We start from the raw sequence: 25,184 nt of genomic DNA, 5'->3' as shown, positions 1-25,184 counted from the left end.
GCCTTCACAGATCTTGGAACTAAGATGCATCCCACCTCTAAAACTTAATCCGCTGTTTGCTGTGAATGCAAACAATATTTAATCATTAGTCTGTTATCTCTTCTTCACTTGACGAAGAGAGCCTGAAGGAACAGTACACCAACTGGGAGATAAAAGTAAATAATTCTTAATTTCTTCTGCTACACAACAGTAGGCAAAAACATCTATTTATAAAAGTTCTCTCTAATCTTTCTGTTCACTACTGAACAAAGTTTGGCTGATCCAGATACTGGGAGGCATCAAATTTTTCAATTGCAATTAAAATAAAACTAAGAAGGAAAGTTGGGATATGAATTTGTGACAGATATACAGTAGTCCTAATAATTTTTTAATGCAATGAAGAAAAGTTTTAGCTTATGAAAATGTCATAAATGATTCATCAAAACTATCATCCAGAAATTGCAAACAAAATGCAGGCTTGAAGGTGAGTAACCTTTCCAGATTAGTTTCTAATGGGCTAGTTCTCTCCAAGTACACAAAAGAATTATCATTCATAAACAGCTAAGTCTGAATATTTCTGACAAATCAATGTATATAAAAACTTTGAGGAGTGTGGTGCCCACACTGAAACAGGATGCAACTGATGCCCCAATGTTATCCAAAGGAAGCATCATTTAATGCCTCTAGCCTAACTATGGCCAGATGAAACATGGCATGTCATGTTGACTAGACAGAAAGAGTACTAGTGTTACTGCTCTCCTTGAAGGACATATGTGACTGTTGCCTCTACATTTTAACATAGGATTGTACAAATCCTTGTATCTTAAAAGTCAGCATCAGTTATAAAAAAGAGGAGCAAAAAATTACAGCTTAGGTGTTTTAAACGAACTATTTTAATAAGTACCCATTTTGTTCAGTGCTGAAATTTCAAATAATCATAATTTGAACTGGTGGGTCAGTATCTTCCAGCTATGTCTGCCCTAGGATAAATTCTTTACTTACGGATATTTTTTCAGAGACAAAAAAAGTAACAGATAACAAATAAAGAAAAGAGATATGATACCACTGCTTGGTATCATTATCCTCATAGATGTTCTACAGCCTGTCACATCTGAACATTAGCTTTCATAACTTTTCTTAAGACCATAACTTTGAGTAGAAGAAAAATTCTGAATTCCTGTTCTTTTTATGGATTTTCTATGTATTGCCAAAAGTAAAATATGCAAATCTAAGTTCAAGTACTTGAAAAAGTCTCCAGGGCAATAGTTGAGGCAACGGAATTATTCTCTTTCCACTATGATGCACACTAGACACCTTCCACTAGAAACCAATTCAATTCCACTTGAAATAAACAACCAATTTTTCCCAAAAATGATATTTCAAAGGGTCATACTCCTCTTAACCATTTTTTAATTCACTGACTGAAAGATACTTGGTATTAACAAGCAACAAAATTTAGGGTTTCTATTGTTTGAAGAAATGCTCACCTGCTACTCATTTCCACAGGTGGCCAAGCTTGAAGGAGTAAAACCAAGTGCTGAAACTCAGATGGTTTGTGACTAGATTCCAGAAGTCTCAGGAACAATTCACACCTTTTTTCCTCACTTTCAATATCTGTTATCTCTACCTGAAAGAAAAACATTTTAAAATTAAGGATTTAAAAGCAATAAGCTATCTGTGAAGGACATCAACATTGTAAAATAACACAGGAACACAGCCAAAGTCTTCACAGAAAGCCATTTTCTTACCTCCCATTTTCAGTTATATGCAAGTAAAACAGAAAAGCAAATAACGAAAAATGACTTAGGTATACATATTCTTAGAATAACATACCTGTAAAGTAGATTCATTGATTAGTTCTCAAGAGTGCTACATCTCTGTAAAAAAAAATCCTTATATTTCCTTTTCTCTTTATATATATATACATAATTTTATGTAATGTGCAGGTCCAATACTCCTGTAATACACATTACTCTCACTTATCTATGTGAATTCAAGGTTTTACTTGAGTTTGCATCATCTAATCTCTAGCCTCAGAAGAAGGAGTATTGGAAGATTACTTCAAATTCATTTTCTCAGTGAAGAACTTTTGCTGACAAACACTGCAGTATTTATCTGTATAGGTATTTAAGATTAAGAAAGACAAAAACCCCAGCCTCCAGACAGCTCTGTCTGAGGAACAAGTGTCCATCTATATGCAAAATACGCAGCTGCTGTCAGAATTGGAATTCTCTTCAGCTGATAACAGGTTCTATTACAGATAATTACTGCCTGCAGTTTGCACGGTAAAAAAAAACGTGCAAGGTAAAAGGTTTGAGTGTTGAAGAAAGATTGATGTATATGAGAACCAACTTGAGACTAAATGAGAAGCAGCTTATATTCTGAAGTGTGGGTATCACACCTTTGTGGCTTTCACAAATGAAATATCTATTGTTTGCCTGACACATGTAAGTTCTTATAGTTAAAAAATAATTTGTTACAATAACAAGGTTGCTTTCTTTCTACTTTTAATACATTCTAACACTGTTTTTTTCCTCCAAACTCAGAAAACTTTCAGGATATATAAACCACCTTAGTTTTATCTTATAATTCAGCTGAAGATACATAGCATTAAATGTTAAAATTTTTGTTTTAGCCCAAGTATTTCTGAGACTTCAAACATGGGTGAAGTTTTCCTCAGTTCTACAGCTACTTTAAAGGACTGAAGTTCTTATTCCCATCTTCTAAAAGTGACTGATATATCAAGGACGAGTTTTTCAAAAGAGGTTGGAAAACAAAGATTACTGATGCATTTACTGAGTTGCCTACATAAACTTATGACTTTAAAATATTTAGTGTTGAAAACTTTACTTCTTTCTCCAGGGTATGTCTGAAAGTACTGCATACTAAAATGTTTTAGACAGCAGACATACATTACCCAATTATTGTATCCCTCAATTCCATCTATACTTCCTTGAGTGAAACACAACTATACTCAATATTTAAATCACAAGGCTGAAAAGAGAAGGGAGAAAGGGAAAGGGTAAAAAGGACGCAAGACATCCTAAACTCTAAGGATCAAAAATATTCAGCAACTTAGCAAATTAATTACTAACTAGACAACAAAATCTCTCACATGGATTCATCTGCCCTCCAATTCCTTTTTCAGACAAGTAACTGAGCTTTTAGACCAAAGAGATAGCATTACTGATGGTCCACTGAGTACATTTTAGGATACTGGAGCAAGTAGCATGCTACTTCAGAACACAGCCTGAACGTTAAATCTCTACACTTATAGATATAAGAACGAAAATGGCACAGAAAGTATCAGTATTAAAAGATGAGATGAACTATCACAGAAATTGAGCCATTGGCAATAGAGAGCAAATCACAGTAGATCGAATACCCTATTCAACGGAAACTAAATTCCTATAATTTGGCATAATACTGCATCTTTAAGATCACTTAAGATTAATTAACCTCATGAAAAATGTAACATTATAGAGTTCTGGACAGCTGGATCCTTGCAACATAATTGCTTACAACAACACATATTAATACAATCAAAGCAAATTTGAAAAACCATCCTATTCTCAAATACAGTGTGCATTTCTGACACACTTCTTCCTATGCTGGCTTCCTTAGAGGTGCCTACGCTTCCCACTTAAAGTAATAAAAACTTAAACACTGTAGAATGTTCACTTTAAATTCACTTTTCATATGTTGTTTTAAATGCACGTCACTTCTATTCACTGTGAATCAGGTGAGATTTAGAAGGCAGCAACACAGCGAGCAGGAAGTGTGTGTGCTTAAAGACTGAATGTGATCTAGAATGCAGCACTTGAGGATAAAGAAAATGGGAGGTTAATGAAAGAGTGAAAATAAAAGTACTTAAGTACTGAAGGACAGATGACAAGTACACTTACCTTTAAGAAACAAAAAAGACTAGCTTTATTCTACCTAAAATTTCTCATCCTGCCTTCCTTTTGTGTCTCAGTTGTTGGGTTTTTGTTTTTTTTTTTTTTATCTTCACAGCATCTCGTGCTTCTGGTACATATGTTAGTCACTCCTATACTCCACATACATCTGCATTTAAAGGAAGTTTTAGGACCATTTCATTCATCTGACAAAGTGCTTATTAATAAATATATATAATTTTCTTATAAAAGAAAAGCTAGGATTTAGGTGTAAATCTGCGTTTTAGCACCAAGAATGCGTCAGCATTTGCAACAATTTCACAGAGTCAAATATACAAGGAATACGTTTGAAATGTATACCTTAACTGAAAACATCAAATACTTGCTAATTCTGCAATGACCATGCACACATTTCACATTACATGTGAAATGCACCTTTTCTAAAGCAGCTGTATTTAATCTGTGTGAATGCCTTCACAATCAAGATAACTGAAATCTATGATATGCCCACAAGAATGGCGAGAACAATCCTAGTAAGCAGGAGATCAACATTATGTACCAGAAACATCGAAAATAATAAAACATTACAGCACAGACATCATTTGCTATAACGTAAATCAAGGCATTTCCCCTAAATATTTTCCACATAGCTTTCAACTTTGAATGACAGGATACCTTCACCAGTCTCTAATTCTTTCCTGACAGTTCTCCAGAAATAAAAATTATAATAAACCACAAAAACAGACAGTCCTGTGCTACAAGAAAACAAGATTTTCATGTCCACTGACATGAATTCATGCGCACTGACATGAATGTTGGCTTTTTTTACACAAATAGATTATACAAAAACACATGTATATGAGGGCTGCTCTGAAAGCAATGCCTCTTACTTTATTATGTTAATCCATGACCTCAGAGGTGGATGTTGGTGGTACAGCAGCAGAGGTAGAACCTCCTCACCAATAATCCATTACATTTTGTTGCTGTGTGACAGACACAGCAGAGGGGCACTTTGGCAAAATGGTGTCTGACACGGAAATGTAGATGAAACAAAGCTGTGTCACAGAATTCCTCCTTGCAGAAATAAATGGTAATCGTTCACATTCATCAATTTTTGCTGAAATTTTATGGAGATCAAACAGTGGATGTGAGTACAGCGGGGTGCTGGGTGGCGAGTTTCAGCAGGGACAACAGTGACAGTGGTCACCTCTGCTGGTGCTGATTCTTACAAGGGTGGCATGCAAGCTCTTATTCATCGCTGGCAAAAATGTATAGCTAATGGTGGTGACCATGCTGAGAAGTAGTGTTTTGTAGCTGAGAATTTGCTCTCTTAAATAGTGTCATTGTGCTCTTTGTATCTGTTTTAATTTCCACATAAAAAAATAAGAGGCATTATTTTTGGAGCAAGCTACACAGACACAACAGAGAAACAGCAGAAACAGCTACTTTACACAACTGAGAGAGCATGCTCTGTGTTAAAAGGCAGAAATTTCATCTTAAAAGAGGCAAAACCTAGTTGAAATGAAGTTGCCAAGGTTACAGTTAAGCCTGTCACCTTGTAATAGCACAGCAAAACAGTAGAGACATTAAAAATTCCATTTAAACTGAACATTCTCTTTTCAGTGACTCTGAATGAGCAATTCAGACGGCTCTAAAGCCTGTAGCACAACAACGCACTGCATTTCTAGCAGCATAGTCATTTTCAAAGCCATGGTAATAGTATACTATAAATCCTATCCCTCGACTTTTCAATTAAAAAAATCTAAAACATTCAAAGGTTACATACAGATAACCTGTCATGAAAGGTTCAGACCCCTTGTAGTACAAAGGCCTGGAAAGAAGAATCTGTCACTGAACAGATTAATGACGCTTACAGCAAGGTAGCAAAGAGTACACTTGAAATTCAGATAAACCATAAAGAATATAAAAGAGAAACAAGTGGAAAAGGAAAGCAGGGTTTTCAGTTTTAATAACAGACTTTTCCATTACTTCCTTGACTTCCCTCAGTTTCGTGCCTTCTCTTTGGCAATGTAACACAACTGGCTGTATATTTTAAAAGGCTGCACAAATATTCTCCACAAGGGGAAAGTCAATTAGGGGAATTAATTTTAGAAACAATGCTCATGATACCTTATAAAAAGAAATACAAATTAAATAAAATTGAGCCTCATGTTAAGAGATTAACATACAGAATTTCACTATTAACAAGGGACCACATATGCTTAATATCAAGAAAACAAACATCTGCATAATGCTTATGTTTCTTAAAAAAAAAAAAATCAGGAAATTAACAAAGGAAAATACAGGCTATACAAACAATACAGAATATGCAACCATCGCTTAAAACTGGACTAGATCCTACCAGATTTAGTTTTTACAAGATAAAATAGTGATAGGGTAAGAGGGAATGGCTTCAAAGGAGAGAGGAGATTTAGGTTAGACGTTAGGAGGAAATTCTTTACTCAGAAAGTGGTGAGGCTGCCCAAAGAAACCAATAGTGATCCATACCAGGAAGTGTACAAGACCTGGTTGGATGAGCCCTGGGCAGCCTGATCCAGTGGCTGGCAACCATGCCCATGCAAGGGGAATTGGTACTGGATGCTCTTAATGTCCTCTCCAACCCAAACTTTCTATGATCATTTTTTTGCATCTCTGAGCTTACTCACACAACATACCACATACAATTATGCAGCTTTAGCCATTAAAACCACTATTTTTCCTCAGGTGGTTATGGTCTTATTATTAGCAGCAGATTCATGAGATTTGAGATAGCGTACATACAATCATTCATTTTCCCACAGGTAAAGTCTTCAACCTATTCTCACCTGCAAACCATAAGAAAGCACTTCACAACGATGATAGATATACATATATTTTTTGCTGGAGTCCAGTTATTTATCAAAGAGCTGGCCACAATATCTTAGTTCTGAAATCACCTTGCTAGTAGGACATTTTATAAGAGAAGATTCCTACAAGCTTTTAAAACACTTTGTTTTATACATAAAATGTGAAGTATATGGGTATGAGTGCTTTTACTGCTTTTAAAAAAAAAAAAAAAAAAAAAGGATTTTGATAGTTGGGATACTTGTAGTCTATCCTACAGCAGATAACCTTGGCAAAAAACATACCCTTTATCTGACTCCAGGCATACTGAGTAATCCTGGAATGCACATTTTCTTATATCCAGTATTGGAAAGAAAAAAAATATGCACTTAAAATACCTCCTCTAAAAGCATCGAAATATTCTGCCTGAGGAAAGTCTTTGGAAGACTTACCTAGCTTTCTTCCCTTACAGATTCAATGTATCACATGTCCAACATGTTGAAACTTTAACCTCTCTCAATACACAAAATTTTGCTTCATCTTTTTCTATATATTTATTACTGCTTTGTAGAGATTCATTATGCATGACACACATAAAAGTGTGTAAATATGAAAAGTTGCCTCAAAAGTTTTTTCTATCAGCTTTAAGAAACTTACGATGATACAATGAAGAAAGATAAGGTTAAACAAAGCCATGGGACATCACACATGACTGATAAAGATAACTTCTGGCATGGCAGTTCACAGGTTTGGTTGCTTAGATCAGTACATTATCTCGCTTTTTAAAGTGAAGTTAGTTTAAATCAGTATTTACAGCAACAGTGCTATGTTGCTGTATCTAAATCGTGTCCCAGAGGCATAACTATCCAATATATATTGTTCTCCTAATCCTAAAGGACAGACATCTGATAGAGTTGTAAAATGCTTTAGTGCTTAAACTGTATTATTTGAACTGACACCAGCCAACTTGGCTGCTGACCTGGAGACTGTTTTGTTTAAGAAAACAGAAGTGCTAATAAAAGGATCCACCAAATAATCACTCAATCCAATCCTCTCCTCCCACAAGTTAAAACAAAAAATAAACTGCCTGATTACGTATTAGAATGGTGAACAGGAAAATGGAAGCAGACATACCTCCACCACATTCTTCCCAACAAATTCTGTTCAGCATATTACTTTTTTTCTCTCCTTAAGCATGACAAAGCTATGGTTTTCAACAATAGATTTTATCCAGTACTAGCGTTCTAAGGAAATAATTGATAAGGATGTTTGCAAACAAAGAACTGAGCTGTAAAAATCAGAAAAATATTTTCCTACATATTTCTATACTGAGAAAACCTACATTCATGCTAAAATCAACTCCCTGTATTAAAAGCGAAGATATTTATGGTTTCTAAGAGCTGCAACTAAAAACCTACTGATCTACGTGATTACAAAGTTCATTTTACTACATCCACCAGATTGTAAATATCTCAAAATATGTTCCTGTTTATCACTGTCATTTGTTTGAATTAATATGCAATTAAAAATAGAAACATTAAACATGCATTTGAATAGTCCCTTCCTGCTACACTATATTTGTTTGGACTCACTTGTAAAATGAATTAAGTTTTTTTTTGTGTACTTCACTACAAGTTCTAGATGTAGAGACTTCATCTATACTGCATTTTAATAATAACCAGATCCAACGTAAAAGATTTTACTTGGATTCCAGATCAGGAAAGCTGATGCTACAGGTTGCTTACAATCATCAGGAAGGACTTCATATGATTTGCAAACACTGATTGATAACAATCTGATAGAATTCTGTAATGTAATGATTAGCATTTCTGTACTGTTAACCTATTCCTGAAGGTATTCATGGCCAGGCTGGATAGGGCCCTGGGCAATCTGATCTAGAGGTTTGCAACCCTGCCCATGGCAGGGAGGTTGGAATGGGATGCTCTTTAAGGTCCCTTCCAACTCAAATTGTTCTATGATCCTATGACATTTTTTTACATTGACATTTTTAACTATGACAAGTTACCAAGTTAAACAGATATTTTAAAGTGTTTATATACACACACGCTATGTGAATATACATATGTGAATATATATATATATACACATATATATGTATGTATATGCATATATAGATACATATATATAGTATATGAACATGAAAACAAGTGTTAAAAATTGCCAGTGAAAAACAGGCAGAAGTGTACAACTCTTCCTGAAATCAGACAACTACTGTCCCTGCAAAAGTATGATGAGGAGCTTTTAAAGGCTATTCTTTATTTCACTTGCTTCAGAGTGAAGATGAGAGACATCCCCTACCAACCATCATACCAGACACTTGTAAAAGAAAACAAGAACATATTGAAACACCTTATTCTAAACCTTCGTATCCCAAAGCGACAGTAAATACTTTTAAGGGCAAAACCGTAAGTGATGCTGCTCCCAGCACACTATCACCATTTCATTATTTCTAAGCTAGGTGTCTTTAAAAAGAAATCTTTTAAGCTGTGATTGAGAGCAAAATCTTCAGAGACAACAGAATCAGGCTGAGAAAAGTAGCAAGAGGTAAAGAATCATTCACCATGTTATTCATCCTTCCTGTCTACCAGTGTGTAAGAGCAATGAAAAAAATACAGCTGGAAGCATGAGAATGAACAGTTTACACTAGCTGATTAAAGGCAGCTTAGAAGACCTTGTATATAGTCAGACAGAAGAGGTTAAAAGGTTAAAAAAGAATAAACTACCTATCTTTTTTGTATGCCATTGGAATTCAGAAATCCCTCAGAGAAGGAAAAGCAGGGAAGTACTTAACTACTCTTTTACCTTAATCTAGATGCAACATTTTAATGAGCAATACACTAACCTCTATGCATAATTTCATCCAATAATTTTGCACTAAAATCATCTATTTAAGCAAGAATGCTTCCTAAAACACATAGTTTTTCCATTTCAGTAAACAAGTTTAAAACAAGCCAATAGGTTTCAGTTAAATAATTTCCTGGTAAATTATCTCCACCTACCTGTGGGAAATATTTCAAAGTAGAACTTGTCAACACATAGAGCTGCTTCTTCTTCCTATTACTAATTAACCTCCTCTGACTACCCAGAGATGAGGAGAATGGATTAAGTTTCAAATGTACGCTTCCCTTTTCTTATTTCATGTCTGTTTTTCAGTCCCTGTGGTATTTAGAATAGGCTAGACTGAATTCTGATCTGAACCTGAACTGACCTCTTTATGTACTTGCACATTGTGACAGTGTGCTTGCCCTGTATTCATCTCCCCAATCTTACAGTATGACCATCTCACCCAAAGCCTGTGCTCAGTGTCTGAGGATCAACAGCAAGGCTCCGCAATCACAATACTGGTTATTGCCTGCCTCAAAACAGACATGGGAGAGACTATGTGCAAACTCCTTGCTCAACAGCTGAGGGCTAACAAGAACAATATGCCCACTGAGATCAGCCAGCAAACAGTATGACTGACTCAAAACATCTTACCCCATATAAAGTGAACAGCCCAGGAGCTCCTTGTTTGTTTGTCCTAAAGTATTTTGGACATTTAATCTACTCTCTGGTTCTATTGACTTCTCTCACATATAACCAAATTCAGTGATATTGAACTCTAATTAGTAAGTCACCACTGAAATGGCCATGATTTCAAAAGCTGTTAGTAATGATTGTTAACTGAGGGAAAGAAAAATCAGGCCTTTTAATTCTCTCCCCTTGAACTGTTTAAAAACAAAATAGAGTTGAAATTAGATACTTTATAATCTGCATCTGCTTTGTGTTTCTATAAGGACTGCTCCAAATGTAACATCTCCTATTTTATTATGTAGGTCCACAATGCCAGAAGCAGACACTGACGTTATGGCAGTAGAGGCTGAACCTTCCCACCAATATCCCATTACATTTTCTTGCCGTGTGGCAGATGGCAGAAGAAGAGTAAGATAGGCTGACAAAATGGCATCTGACATTCAGCAAGCATCAAAGAATCTCAATGGATGCAGTTTTTTCTGCATAGAGGATTTCACATCTTTGCTTCATCTGCATTTTCCTGTCAGACATCAGAAATAGCCAGGAACTTCTGACAAACTGATTTATATATTGTTTAATTCCTTATCTGTTTGATATGTAGATCACTAATTCCTAAGAAATGCGTACAGATTCAGTAAACACAAGTGCATTGCCTAATGCATACACATGTATAACTTGTGTAGTAAATAAAATGCATTCATTTATATTCTGCAGGAGATTGTGTTATAATCTGCAAATACATTTCAGCAGAAAGAAAACCTCCTAAAACTGTACTGAACTGTAAGGAGAAAAGAGAGAGGAAAAGAAAGATATCAATGAACAAAATTATGAAAAGATGTATATAGCTAGCTATCTAACATTGAATGAGACATGATTAACATACATATGATTTAAAATACGCATTGACCAGGTGTCAGTTAACATGCAAAAACTGGAGTCTGCGTAAAGCATGGCTGGAACTATGTAACACAAGGGAGTTAAAAAGATGCAAGTCATTTTAGTTGTAAGCACCAGTTATCAATCACTGTTTCATCTTCATAACCTAGGTATAAAGATACTTCATTTAGAACATAAAAGGTGATTGATAAGAGATGCAAAATTTCAACAAGACTTTAATTTTCAAATATTAGTTTTACATTTAAGCTGTTAAATTAGCATCAGCCATTTCAACCAATTATGCCAAGTGTCTCTTCAGTTTACATTTTCTGATTATTACTACCGTTAAGAAGTAGTGCATGCACAAGTTCCCAGCTTTCAACTGTGTGTATAACTTCCAACTCAATAAATTACTCTGTAATTCTAGCTAATAGAGGAAAAATAATGTTAAAACTGTTTTCATGTAACAAAAACTTGTCAAAATTAATGCTTTCAAAATACTGTCCAGCATAAAGGCTAAACTGACAAGTTAAAACAGGTATTTTTAAAAGGAATAACACACATTAAACTAAAACATCTGCCTTTAGAAATAGCAGGTTGTTGACACTGAAATATGACATTAAGTTGGAGTCAGTATCTATTAAAAAAAAAAAAAAGGACAGTAATGCAAGTTTCCTCTACCATTTCTCCATGTTTATGACTTGGACCAAGAGCATTTAAAGTGACAAGTGGACGGACAGCACAAAATTATTTAAGCTGTACAAATTTAAATAAACGAGTAAGTCTGTTACAGCCACAGAACTAATTTGAAACACTAGATAGCACCATAAAACTGTCATACAAGATGAAGTTACGTGAGCGCTGCAATTGGTTGAATGGGATGTAGTCATCCTCACAGCAGTCATTGCAGTTATAGGTAAGTTCTTGTGCAGGAACAGAAACAATATATTTAGATTTATAGTGCTACATAAAAGAAAAAAAAAACATGAAAATGGCATATTGATATAGAATGTTGTGGTGATACCTACCCAAAACTTGAATTTTTAGAAAAAAAGCCCTACTAGCTACATACATGTCAGACAAATTTATATTTTAAATATCAAAAAAGATTACTGCCTACATACATAATTCATCAAAGAAGACAAACATGAAGTAGTTACTTTTTTATAAAAAAAAAAAGTCTCACACTTCTAATGAATATGAACTAGTGGAATGCCTATCAAGCACTATTCAATGAATAGCTGACAGGAGCTCCTCAGATGACAGTTCACAGACCTAAATAAGGTCAATCATCTATACGTTTGACTGAATGAGACTGTCTGAAAAAAGGATGGCATCAACAGATAGCAACATATTAATTTAGAATATTGATAAAATAAGGCCTAAAGAGAAATGGTTTTACAGTCCATACCTCACAAAGAAAGAAAAAAGATCAGGATCAGATGGTAAAGGGTAGAATTTCTGATAATTTTATGACTGCTTCTTTGCTTACATAAATTAATTGATGCTCTCAGGGGAGTGCATCATCAAAAACAGGAACATCAGACTCACTGAATGAAATTCCACGGCTTTTGATTAACGTACAGCTGAATTCAAAAGTGCAATTGCAATGCTTGGATTCATAAGCATGTACCATTAATTTCCACAAAGACATCATATTCCTTCCCCAATTATTTATTTTCAGGAGGTATACTACATATCACAGTGGGATTAGATGAAGAGGATTATAGTCACAGACACAGAAAACATCTTAGATGAAATAACAGGACTGGAATGCTTTACTCAAATTGAGCAAGCAACAGAAAAAAAGAAAGAAAGAAAGAAAGAAAGAAAGAAAAAAAAAGCATGGCGAAGTACCTAGATTAGCAGGCTTTGATTTTCTGAATTTTTCTACCCTACAAAACACAGGATAGCATTACATATAAAATCACAGAGGCAAAAATTCATCCACTGTGCCAGTATTTTCTGCCTTCAATGCCACAGATTTAACAAGTGACAACGTAAGGCTGCATTACAGTCCACCCACATATTTCTTTGCTGCATAGTAAGAATTAATATGTCACTAATGAGCTCTTAATTTTTGTGAAACTGAGATAAAAGCACACCATGCCTTTTTTTTTTTTTAAAACCATTTTCCACTTATACCTCCATTACTAAAGAACTGTCACAGAAAGTGAGCTACCCTACGTGGTACCAACTCCAGAGCCTGTTTATCCTCCTCTAAAGCAACCGCAGCAGTGTCATTCTGTTCCAAGCTTGCATAGGAAACCATCACATTCACTTAAGTAATACTGTTTGTCTCTTCGATTTGTCTTATCCATTTTATTTCTGCAGTTAATTGAAAATGATTCATTTGCATCCTAAAGTATTTAATCAATCATATACACCACAGTTTATGTTCCCAAAAAACATTTCACATGTTGTCACATGGAAAAAATTGCATCTGCGAGAAATGGAAATTAGTGTTTTAAAATATTTATTAAAACTTGAAGTTAATTTATTAAACTTAATTTTTACGCATTTTTAATAGAGAAACAATGTCTCTATAATTATAAACATCTTAATAAATTTACTCAAAGATGATAGGATTATAAATTCTTCCTCTAATTAAGCATGCTTTTATAAATAAACGATGGGTAAGGATTAAATAGGTACTGTTTTCTCACTTGTACTTTGCCAGATCAAGCTAACTGAGGGTCATAGTTATCTGAAAGTTGATAAAGTTTGCCTTCAGCAAAATGACTTGGGAATTCTCACATCTCAGGCTGCTTTCCATATACTCATGTTCAAATGTAATTGACACAAGTACATGCAATGGGTAAATGCTGAAAATCTACCATTTCTACCAAATGAACTACTATGAAGTCATGGAGTCCTATGTAAATTGAAACATATTTACCATACACTTGGAAAGAGAACCAGAAAAAAGAAAAGGAAGTTTGACAGCCATATACAAGTTTTCAGGAAGTCATTATGTTAATGTAGACATTAGAAAGGTTGCTGAGACACAGAAAAACTGCATCTAACATACATAAATTGCCTACATCAGTAAATGACAGAGGTAGGATTGGGAAGGTGCACATGAAATACAAATTAATCCAGTAATTTTCCAAAGTTACATTTTAAAAATAAGAGATAGAGAGACCTAAAATTACTACGTCAAATCTGTATTAGAATCCCTTTCCAATTTTTAAAAACATCCAGCCCTCAGCAGCTCTCAAGCCTGCAAGATCATGGAAAAAATGCCAGTAATGTAATAATGTGAAGGGTAAGAGATTACCTTCTCTAAATGACAAAGCTATTTGCATTTAAGTAGCATGCAAACAGTAATTACATTTTCAATTTGCATAATAATTAAACAATCCTTTAAAGACAAGGTGTGTCTTATAGAGGCTTCACAATTGTTAGCTTCTTGTCTTAAACTAACACTTGCGTTACTCATGGAACCTTTGCTAATGCCTTCAACTTCCTGGGGAAAAGCTCTAACTCTCGTTAGTGTAACTGATTCTCCCCAGCTGGACACTGCAGCAAATGACAAAGCACGCTCACAGTGCTTGTTGATATTTTAACTTGCTGCAAGTCATTACAGACCAGATTTTTTTAATATTACATAAAAACAAATAACTTCCCATCTTAGATGGATAAAGCTAAACTTTGAAGTAAACAGCCTACGTTTTTCTCCTCCTCCCCAACATTTTTTTTGTAATGTACAAAAAAGTCAGCATTTTGACCTGTATTTTTCATGCGTCAGTTAACTAGAAAATTATAGAACCTGAAGAGCTCAGATAAAATTCATCAAGGGGATTAAAACAACACATGCCTCCTCCCTCCAGGAGGGTAAGTTGCTACTGGAATGTGAATTAAAGACTCTCAAGCCTTTGAAAAATGAGGGCCACTGAATTTTTAATTTTGTTAACTTATCATTAGAGAACTGGAAATTGCTGTGTTTCTGACTGTTTGATAGGTAGCTGCTTCCATGAAGTACATTTTTAATTTTGTAAGAGCTGGCCTGTTTCCCAGAAACACATTGATTTGTGGCACCACTACTTAGAGCACCTAGAGCATAATTAAATATTAAGGCCCCCTTTGATGTATGCGAAGCCTGACTAAGAGGATTAGTAGACACTCTGAGGGTGGCTTTCACACATTTTCTGGTAATTGAACACCGCAATATCATTTTACTTATCTTTACTCAATAGGAATCCACATTCATCCTTTACAATACTTAATATCCCTATTTGTACCAGGAAATGGTGGAGGAAAAGAGGATTGTCTAGAAACATGGAAGAAATGCCAAGCTAGTATGGATAGAACAGTCTGGAAGAAAGATCGTGAGTACTTCTTTGAAATGTTTACAACTTAAACTCCATTAACAAAACCTTTAGACACATTCCTTCACAAGCTAAAATTAACATTTGCTCATTTTCTGCACACTTCTATTTTTCTAATGAATGTGACTGAGTGTTTTTCTACTTTGCTGGATGAGAAAAAGTGACCAAATGAACAAAGATGGAGTGACATTAGAGAAACAGATACCTACATACACACACAAAAAATGAACTGACATAGCAGCACACTTCTGAAAAATGTAATTCCTCATACGTTTGACTGGTTTATCAAGAGTAACCCAGAAATTTAACAGAATTTCACAATGGTGCTTCTTGAAGGTCATCTAATCTGAAGCATTAAGCTGTATAACATAAAAAGCTGTCTGGATAACTCTCTCGATTTTTCAGCATTCATTTAATTGCTGAATTCTGCAGTTTTACTAACACATCACAAAGGAATGTGAAATGTATCTGGCAAAAATACAGAGAAAACAATATCCTACCTTCAGTTTGTTAATTCACAGAATAAGCAAATCAAATTAATTCAAATAAGGTTGTACTTTCTTCTAAGACCAACCTGCGTACTAATGTTTGACATCAGCTGAATAGATTAGAAAAAAATTACACAGTGAATCATAATGGACATAAATGAAGAGTTCTGAACTTCGGTTACCAGTACTTAACAGATGAACCAATTTGTCTAAATCGCAGACTAGCTACATATCATAAACTATTCATTCAAAGCAAAGAGATCACATCCATCACATTTAGCTCGAACTGAAAATTAGAATTATTTTAAAATACGTTCCAATAGGACTCTCTCAATTCTACTCTGCAGCAGGAACTGTAGTGAAAAAACAATCATATTGATGTATGTACATGTAGGCACAGCTTTCACTATAGCAGAGAAAATATTTTTGAACTTAGCTAAGTACCATACGCATAGAAATTTATATTACATATTGTATGCACAGTTGTACATAATTAGCTCTAAAAGGTTTTAGTTTAACTAGCATAGTACTTATGCTTTTTACAACACAGCTTCTTGCAATATCTTCTTATTTATCAGCAAAAGAGTAGAGCACTGAAGTGATTAACTTCTCTGTGCCACGACTTAACAGTGTTGTTTATAATCAGCACAGAATTCTTCCTCACCAAAACCATGTGTTTTGCTGCTGAAAACTATCATTCTGAAAATACACCACTTCAGAAAATAGAAATTACTAATATATTACATGGGGAGACCTAAGCTGGCTGAAGTCCGAAGTCTACAAGAATTACCCAGGATTTAGTAAAGATATATGTGTATATGGGCCACAGTGGGCATCACTAACCAGTGGCATTTGCAATGCATTTGATTAATTCCTAAAGTGGCATGAAATGAAAGAAAATTAATTCAAGTTTTGTGTTTTGACCTACTAGATTATGTGAGGAAATAAAAGCGATCTGGCATCTTACGTGATTCTTAAGTGTAATGAGTCTCATAAGGTTTCTGCCAAATACAAGATCCTTTTCTCTCTTCTACAGCCATGGCTGAAAGCTACTCTCTATTTTTTTTAATTATTTTTTTTGTTAAAAATATTTTAGTTTATCATTTTAGACTTGAAAATGGGTCACAGGCAAAAAAAAAAAATGTTGACAAGGGACACTGCACACTAATAACAGAAGCAAACTGAAGATAAAGAATCCAATCACAGACATACACATGCAGTGTCGTTGAAGAGTTAAGTGCTGGCATTACTGTGAATGCAAGAGAAAAAGTAATTTCTAAAGGAGTCAGGAGATAAGCATTTTCTCAAAGATTATGATGATGATTATTCCTTTGGAAGGTCTTGGTAGAGCAAGTCAAAACTGAGATAGTACTTCACGTTTGTTTAAAATTAATACAAAATGCTTTTGAGCACGGATTTTATTTTATCTTTCTAAGTATTATAAATGCTCTATTTTAGTTCCATATGGCTTTGGCGCTGGAGGTGGAAGAAGAAAGGCATCCAGGAAATGGAGGAAGATTAACTCTGCTTCTAAATAATTTTAAAGGTATCAACTAATACTCCTATGATTTCAAAATAATACAAGCTTCAAAGATAAGAATATTTCTTCCCATTAAGCATTTACTAGATTTTCATTGAACCTGGAAGACTAAATGTAGAACCTCTAATGCTACATACTTTCTAATAAGCATTTTACCAAAATGAGTAGTGAAATACAGCAGTTAGAAAAGAATCATACATAAAAAATGTTATTTTTGAATATTAATCAATATTTCAATGTTCTGCTTCACACACTGGAACAGGTTGCCCAGACAGGTTGTGGAATCTCCTTCTATAGAGATACTCAACACCCATCTGGATGTTACCTGTGCGACCTATTGTAGGAAACCTGCTTCAGCAAGGAGGTTGGACTCATCTCTTGAGATCCTTTCCAATCCCTGCAATTCTGTGATTCTGTAATTTTCACTCCTGAAAACTTTCATGCTGAGATCTTTATTATCTTAGATTTTTTTACATATGCTTAAAAAAAAAAAAAAAAAAAAAAAAACAACCAAAGCTCATACTCTGTTAATTCAGAAGGAAAATTAGTCTGTCTTAAACTTGAAAGCTCGGGCTAGAAGTGCTCTTTGTCTCTTTGTAGGAACAAATAATAACCAGCTTACAGCAAGTTCTTTCAGCAATAATTTTACATTGTTTTTCCTTACTTTGCTCTGAAAAGGACTTTAAAAATCACACTTGGGATGGTTTAAGGTATGAGCTGCTCTAAGAAAAAAAAAAAAAAAAAAACTGCCTTAGGTGCTGCCTCTTCAAAGAGACAGTAGCACACTCCAACTATGATCAAAGCCATTCCCTATCAATCAGCTCTTCCATTTGAGAATGTCCTTGATGTTCCAACTATACATGCATGGTATAAAACTCAGAGAGTACAGAAAAAAGAAAATCTGAACATAATGTCACACCATGTAAATTATAAAGAGGAGAGTAAAAGTGACAAGCAGTTGCCTAAAAAGAAAAAATGCAAAAAAAAAAAAAAAGTGAGGAAGTTAAATGCATGCTGTACAAAACAATCATTAGTATTTAATCAAGTTTGGTGTTACTTACTCCTGATTGTAAATAAAAGCTGAGGATTCCATGAACTATTTTGTTTTTCAAAGAATCACAATTTACTAGAATCTTGATTCAAAAGGAAAATAGGATTAGCACTCATAGTGACAACCACAGACTACAAACTCAAAAATCACCATATAATCCCTGCACAATAAAGTCTCATGCTATCATTTATAGTAGTAAATTTTAATACCTTTGTTTCAGGCCAGCAAGCTCTGAGAACAGCTTGTGTCCTGAAGTACACAAGCAGCTTGCTGTCTTCATCACTGAGATGGAAGGCTTGTTCCAAAATTTGCAGTACTTTGATGCGAGGCTTAACTGGTAAAGAGTCATCACCACAAAAAGGTCTCAGCCACTCCAGGAGATCATCCGAAGAAACTACTTTTTCCCTGCAATTAAACAATACTACGTGAAACATCCTGATCCTATTATCTACATGTATTTTCAAAGTTGTTAATGGATCTGTTCAATACATTTCAAACTTTATCAGAGGTGTCATGAATTGTCTTTGTGTTACACAGAAGCAGAACCCAGGTAAACTAGTGCGAATGTGGGATTCCTCAGAATTGCTACATGAAGTATAGAGAATACCATGAGCAGTATGATGACTTCTTTTAGATGTCTACTTAGAAGGAGTGTGCCTCTGAAGAGCTCATCTCTGTGAGACTGCTGACAAATCAGACCTCATATCAGGTGCCTGAAGCTAAGTGCTAGATTTTTTTCTTTCTTAATTCAAATAACCTTGTAAATACTACAAAACTCCATTTATCCAGTTATGCATCATTCCCACACTACCTTGACTGCAAATTTAATCACAATGGCCCTGAATTTCAGTACCTAAAAATGACCTAATGCAACTGATACTGATTGATAACTGCACTTTATGTAGCCTGACCACTTTTTTTTTTTTTTAATGATTTATTTTTTGTTTTCAACTTTCTCTAATGTTGATCTATACTGTTCTCCCTCCTTAAAGGTCCTACTTTATGTTCTACATACATGAATTAACATCACTAGTGGCTCTAGCAATTTGTTGGTTTTTTTTTTTCCTTTATATAATCTCTAGCTAGATGGATCACTGCATGTCCTACCATGATAACGAAAAATGTTCACAATCCTTTTAAGAAAAAAACTGTCATAAATCAATACATTTTGTGTTTTATCACTTAGATAATTAACAAATATATCTTAATAATGTAATTTAGTTTTTTAAACGTTTATTATACTGAATACATTCTAAATTTTACAGTACATTTTACAGTACACTGACTGTCACCAACACAACCAACCTGCTAGCAACTGCGGATGCAGTAATCTAGTCCTTTACTGGCTCTAAATTACTATGTAACAAATAGTAAAAGCCTATTCTGCTATTTTTCAGTAGAATTTCAAACTAAAGCTTATTTAATTTAAATCAAGAAAATGGTTCCAGGTGGAATGCGATTTATAACTAATGTTCCCTTATTTGTCTTAACGAGGCAGACGGGAAAGTAATATCAGACAGAAAAATACAAATTTATCCTGTCTTGCAGCTCTGAAATAAACATTGACAGCTTAGATATTCAGATTGCAAAGATCTCCATTTTACTTTGTTTTTATATTGCCTGAATGATGCTGCTGAATGCAGAACTTCAGTAAAATTAGATATGCCTCTGCCAAACGAGTCTCATTCAAACTGCGCACAAAAAGTGTGGAAATTAAGAGAAAGCATCTGAATATTTCCAGCGTTTTGCAGATCTCACACCTGTTTGTTTACATATGCTTTTCTAAGGGGTTTATATTTTGTAAATTGAATAGCTAAGCTTTACGAAGATAAATAAGAACAAGTACTTAAAAGAACGTAAATAATCTCCTGTAATTGGAATGATTTTCACTTTAGCTTATTGTTTCAACAGTTCAATTTTGAAGTATGTATCCAAAGACTCTGGAAAGTACATTTCAGAATATAACTAGAGTTTACTTTCTCATTCTACATTATAATATTGTAAATTAGATTTATTGCAGATTTTGACAACAGTCTTCTTCAGTATCCAATATTTACCCAATTTAATATCAGTGGAGGAGCCTCTGCATAATTTAATTGTTTTTGTTGGCCACTGAAGAGCATGGGGCTTCATTATTTTATTACTTTTCAATTATTATTATTAGACATGAATTCTAAAGTTCATAAAACTGAAAAGATAACTGATTGCTTTTCTTTATTGTCTTCAAGAAAGATACAATGGAATATGCATCAGTGACAGAGACAATCATTAAGTAAGTTGATATATGAACATTCACAAAAGAGAAGACACAAAGAGAAGCATTACACAGCATTTGAGTAATTTTTTTTTGTGCTATACTCTGCATACATTGACAAGATACCTCAATTCAGGTATCTAAATGTTACTCTATTACATGTAGCTTATCTAATAAACTGAAACAAAAGCAAGGTTCTACTTCTAGACAGAGTTAGGGCAGAAATACCTCAATTTCCTCAAATCACCATTAAACATTATTACATAAATCTTATGTTCAATGACTTCTTTCTTCCAAATGCTCAAGTAAAAGGTTCTGTTAAGCTTCAGATTTTGAGCTTCATAAGGGATAGCAGGTTAAGAATAAAATCCTGTAAAACTAAATGCAAACTCGTTATATACATCTGTGAAGAAAAATCATCCATACTCAATATTGTACCTTCATTCCTACATAGTATCTCTCGAAGCCTTAACACAGGACTCCACATAAGTTCTTACCCTTTTTCAACACTGGCATGCACTGCAGAAACAATGCCTTCTAGGATTCCAAGTGGGTCTTTGACTGACGTAGAACCATTTCCACTGCTAAAGGAAGACACAAGAGTCACTGTAAAAACAGTCCTTAATGGTGTACTTAAATCTACCCAACTGTAGAATATATATGAATTATGTAACAGTTTTGGTAGTTTTCTGCTTTTCCTGCTTAACTAGTAGCCCTTGTTTTCATATCTTCCTGGACTGAACAAGGAAACAGTAATTCTGCCAATCTTAAGAGTTTGTGAACGCTGCACTGAAGAAAGGCAGGTATACGGTCCAAGTTAGTTTACTGAGGATGACTCAAAAACCCACAGATAAGTGTATTTTCCCTACTGTTCATCAGCCTATCAGTTATTCTGCTATTAAATATGTAAAATAAAAAAAAAACACACAATAAAAAAACAATAAAAAAATGATTTAAAAAAAAAAAAAAAGAAAAAAAAAGAAATGAAGCTGGTACTTATTAAAAGCTTAATATTGCTGTTACTGCCCTAAAATGGTTAGATAAAATAAAAAGATCCTATAGGTCATTAAAGAAATAATTATGTCAAGATTCCACAAAGACCACTGCCTTGTTTTTTTCCTAATAATTTACAATGAGCAGCTACTGACAGGAACAAATATAATTAATGAAGGATTCATTTTACTCACAGTTTATATGCTACTTTATGCATGTATTAAACAGCACAGGATTCAGTGTTCACCTCAAAACTCCTACATACGAGCCTCGAGTAATAACACTGACAAAGGCTTATTTTGATCTTAGTTCAGCTTCAGAAAAAGTGATGCATATTTAATCAAGTCGCTCAAATACAATAAAGTACCAAGTATACTTGAAAAGGGAATCAATTAAACCCATCTACATATTTTAACCTAATTAAACTGTTCATTGAAAACACATTATATTCTTTTATCATTCCAGCCCTATTTAGCTCTTTCTGTTTTGCACTTCATCTAACTATCAGGAAAATAATCAAACCATATACTGTTGGTGTTATCGGTTCAAGCTGGAGAAAGCCATAATGTCAAACAGTTATTTCCATTAGAAGTATCACGGAATCATATAATGCCTGAGTAGCAAAATTACCCTGAACAACTCCTGCTCAAATGACATGAGATGGTGAAAAATCTGTTTTTTTTTCCTGTTAGATGCTCAGTCTAATAAGACTTTTTACCTCATTCAAAAAAAAAAAAAAAAAAAAAGTCTCACCATTAAATACAAATTCAAAACTTCAACCAACCTGTCCTGCTCACTGTATGGCAAAAACTTCCAAAATTTTAAGAAACACAAAACCCATCTGAACACCTAAGCTGAAAGATTTAGGAACTGCAAGTGAAAGAAGTCATAATGTCTTTCTAGGATAAACTGTCTTCCCTGATTAACTAGACTCCTCTTAAGCAGAGGATACAAAATTTTTCTTCATCACCCATGAGCTTTCCGAAAGTCACAGATCATGGAATGTTTCCAATATATTGCATGAGTGATCTTCGTAACATAATAAACTGAATCTTAGTTAAATGTAATTGGATTACCATTGATTACCAAAAGCTTTTTCATACTATCAGTTCTTTTTATTAAGAAACAACGGATTTACATTGGTAATAGCTGTTTCCAAACCACGAAAGCATCAAATCAGTTCCCGCATAATGTTTTAAGTATGTTCTCTTGGAGAGGTTTTATACCTACTAATGCAAGACTTTCTACTTGAAATTTTGTGCACCAGAATTGTGCACCAGAAGAAAGTCAAGGAAGATAAAAGCAATTGACAAAACTGGACAATACCATTCTTGAAATTATAGTATTTGACAAATAACCATTTTTTAGATGAGAACTGCTGACACCTTCTCAGAAGAGGTGTTAAGCCTATGATATTGCATGTTATTTAAAAATGAATAGAATCCAATACTTCCACTGGAAGGAATTTAGTGATAGTTGAAGGTCCAAGCCTGACCACTTCAGGAGTAAAAAGTTAAAACATGTTACTGAGGGCATTATCCAAACGCCTCTTGAACAATTACAGGCATAGGGCATCAGCCACCTCTTTGGGAAACTTCCCCGTGTTTGACCAGCCAAAGGTCAAACCAGGCAAAGAAATTTTTCCCTTTGTTCCAGTTTGAACCTCTTCTGTTGCAGCCCCGTGTGGTTCCCATCCTGTCATCAGTTGCCATACACAAATCCCAGTACCTCCTTCTGCTTCTCCTCCCTCAGGAGCTGCAGGGAGCAGTAATGTTGCTTCTCAGCCTCATCCAGACCAAACAATCCAAGTGTCTTCAGCCTCTGCCTCACAGGACGTGCCTTGCAGTCCTGTTACCCACTTTTTGTTGCCCTGGACAATTTCAAAGACCTTAATGTCCTTTTTATATTGTGGAGCTCAGAACAGCAAATGAAGTTTAAATAGTATGAGAAACATTTCTTTTGTATGGCTGGCTATGCTATGTTTAATGCACCCCAAAACACAGTTTGCTTCTTGGCTGCCAGGGCACACTGCTAGGGCATGTTGAGCCTGATGTCACATCAACGTAGCCCAGGTCTCCTCTCTACCCACTCATCTCCCAGTACAGTACTGCTGTGTTCCAGGGGCAGAAGCCAGCAGGACACCAAGAAGTAATTTACTTTTACAGAAACACAATACTTCGTAAAAGATTCTTCTATCACGGACAGGAAACATTTCAACACACTTAATGTGTTTCAAGGGAGGCTGCAGTTACAAAACTGAAAGAAAGGATGCATATTTGCAATCACAGAAGTGCATTTTTGTTTCACTTTCATGTATATCACAGATACAACCATGATTTTTCACATCCATATTAGTCTTTTCATTTATAGTTACAGTACTTTCATTACATTCCTTGTCACCATCATTACAGAAAATCCAGGGAAACTCCAGTTCAGTTATGAGCCTACAAGTATTACTTTGAATGTTAACTGCCAAAGAAGAAATTTGTCTCCTGCAAAACTATTGTATAAAACAGTCCTGTATCAAAGACCAATAAAATAAAATAAAATAAAAAAGTTAAAAATCTGAAGAGTTTTCCCTTGAAATGCTACAATTATTAAAGAAAATTCAGCTTCCTGGGTTCACAGGAAAGACTTCTTTTAATCAATTTTTTGCCCACGAATTCTGAAATGAAAATGCTGCATAAAATGCTGCAGTTAATGTGCTTTGATTTGTGTTATGCTCTCGCTTTAAAGCTGGTATTTGAGCACAGAATAGAGATGTAACCTCTTTCATTCACAGAAATTGCATCAATGCCAACAGGCTTAAGAGCTGCCAAGACACAGCCTTCCTTCTAAATGCTTGCTTTTTTTTTTTAGGGTGATGCTACCTTATAATACTGTCTTACTGAATTTCATAAGAGGGAGGATATTACTTCAAGGATTTTCTGTTCTCTGATGGATTTTTACTTCATGCTTCTTACCACTATAGTTGTCAACATTCCACTTCTTGTTATGTGACTACTACCACCCCATGACTTTCACCTCTTGGCAAACAGACATAAATTAACCAGGGCATCTTGTTTTGTAACATTTCACTTTTATTTTTTAGCATCAGTTTATGGATTTATAAAGAAGAATAGTGGTAAAAAAATCACACATCACACACCAGTTGAAAAGGTGTGAATTTCTGAGTTTATCTGAGGTGTCAAACTAAGGCCCCTACCTCCTCTCCCTCCTGTCCTCTTCCTCCCCCCCTCTGTTTTGTCCACAGGAGGGATGCACTTTCCAATCTTTAATGAAAAGTGCTGGTTAGGAGTTACTGGTCATGGTCTGCAGAACAGAATTTTTAACCACCTTTCAGACATTTCTGCTTTGCAATGTCTGTATAAGAAAGGTATAATTCAATTCACAGAAAAAAAAGTAGAAAGGAGAATTTT

The 25,184-nt window shown here is 34.7% G+C and overlaps 1 protein-coding gene across 1 annotated transcript in view; it reads right to left on the bottom strand.

The window, feature by feature from the left end:
* The window catches only part of NBAS (NBAS subunit of NRZ tethering complex), a 162,191-nt gene that overhangs the window by 25,042 nt on the left and 111,965 nt on the right, over positions 1 to 25,184 (bottom strand). The window contains exons 47-49 of the mRNA XM_048936226.1: positions 21,270 to 21,356; positions 18,728 to 18,923; positions 1,467 to 1,606 (exon numbers count right to left, since the gene is read on the bottom strand). Coding sequence (XP_048792183.1) covers positions 1,467 to 1,606; positions 18,728 to 18,923; positions 21,270 to 21,356 — 423 coding nt within the window. The remainder of the gene's footprint in view (positions 1 to 1,466; positions 1,607 to 18,727; positions 18,924 to 21,269; positions 21,357 to 25,184) is intronic.

Source organism: Lagopus muta, chromosome 2, assembly GCF_023343835.1.
Source record: "Lagopus muta isolate bLagMut1 chromosome 2, bLagMut1 primary, whole genome shotgun sequence".
Taxonomy (NCBI): Eukaryota; Metazoa; Chordata; class Aves; order Galliformes; family Phasianidae; genus Lagopus; species Lagopus muta.
Note: the sequence above shows the minus strand (reverse complement) of the source record. Positions and strands in the feature narration are given on the sequence as shown.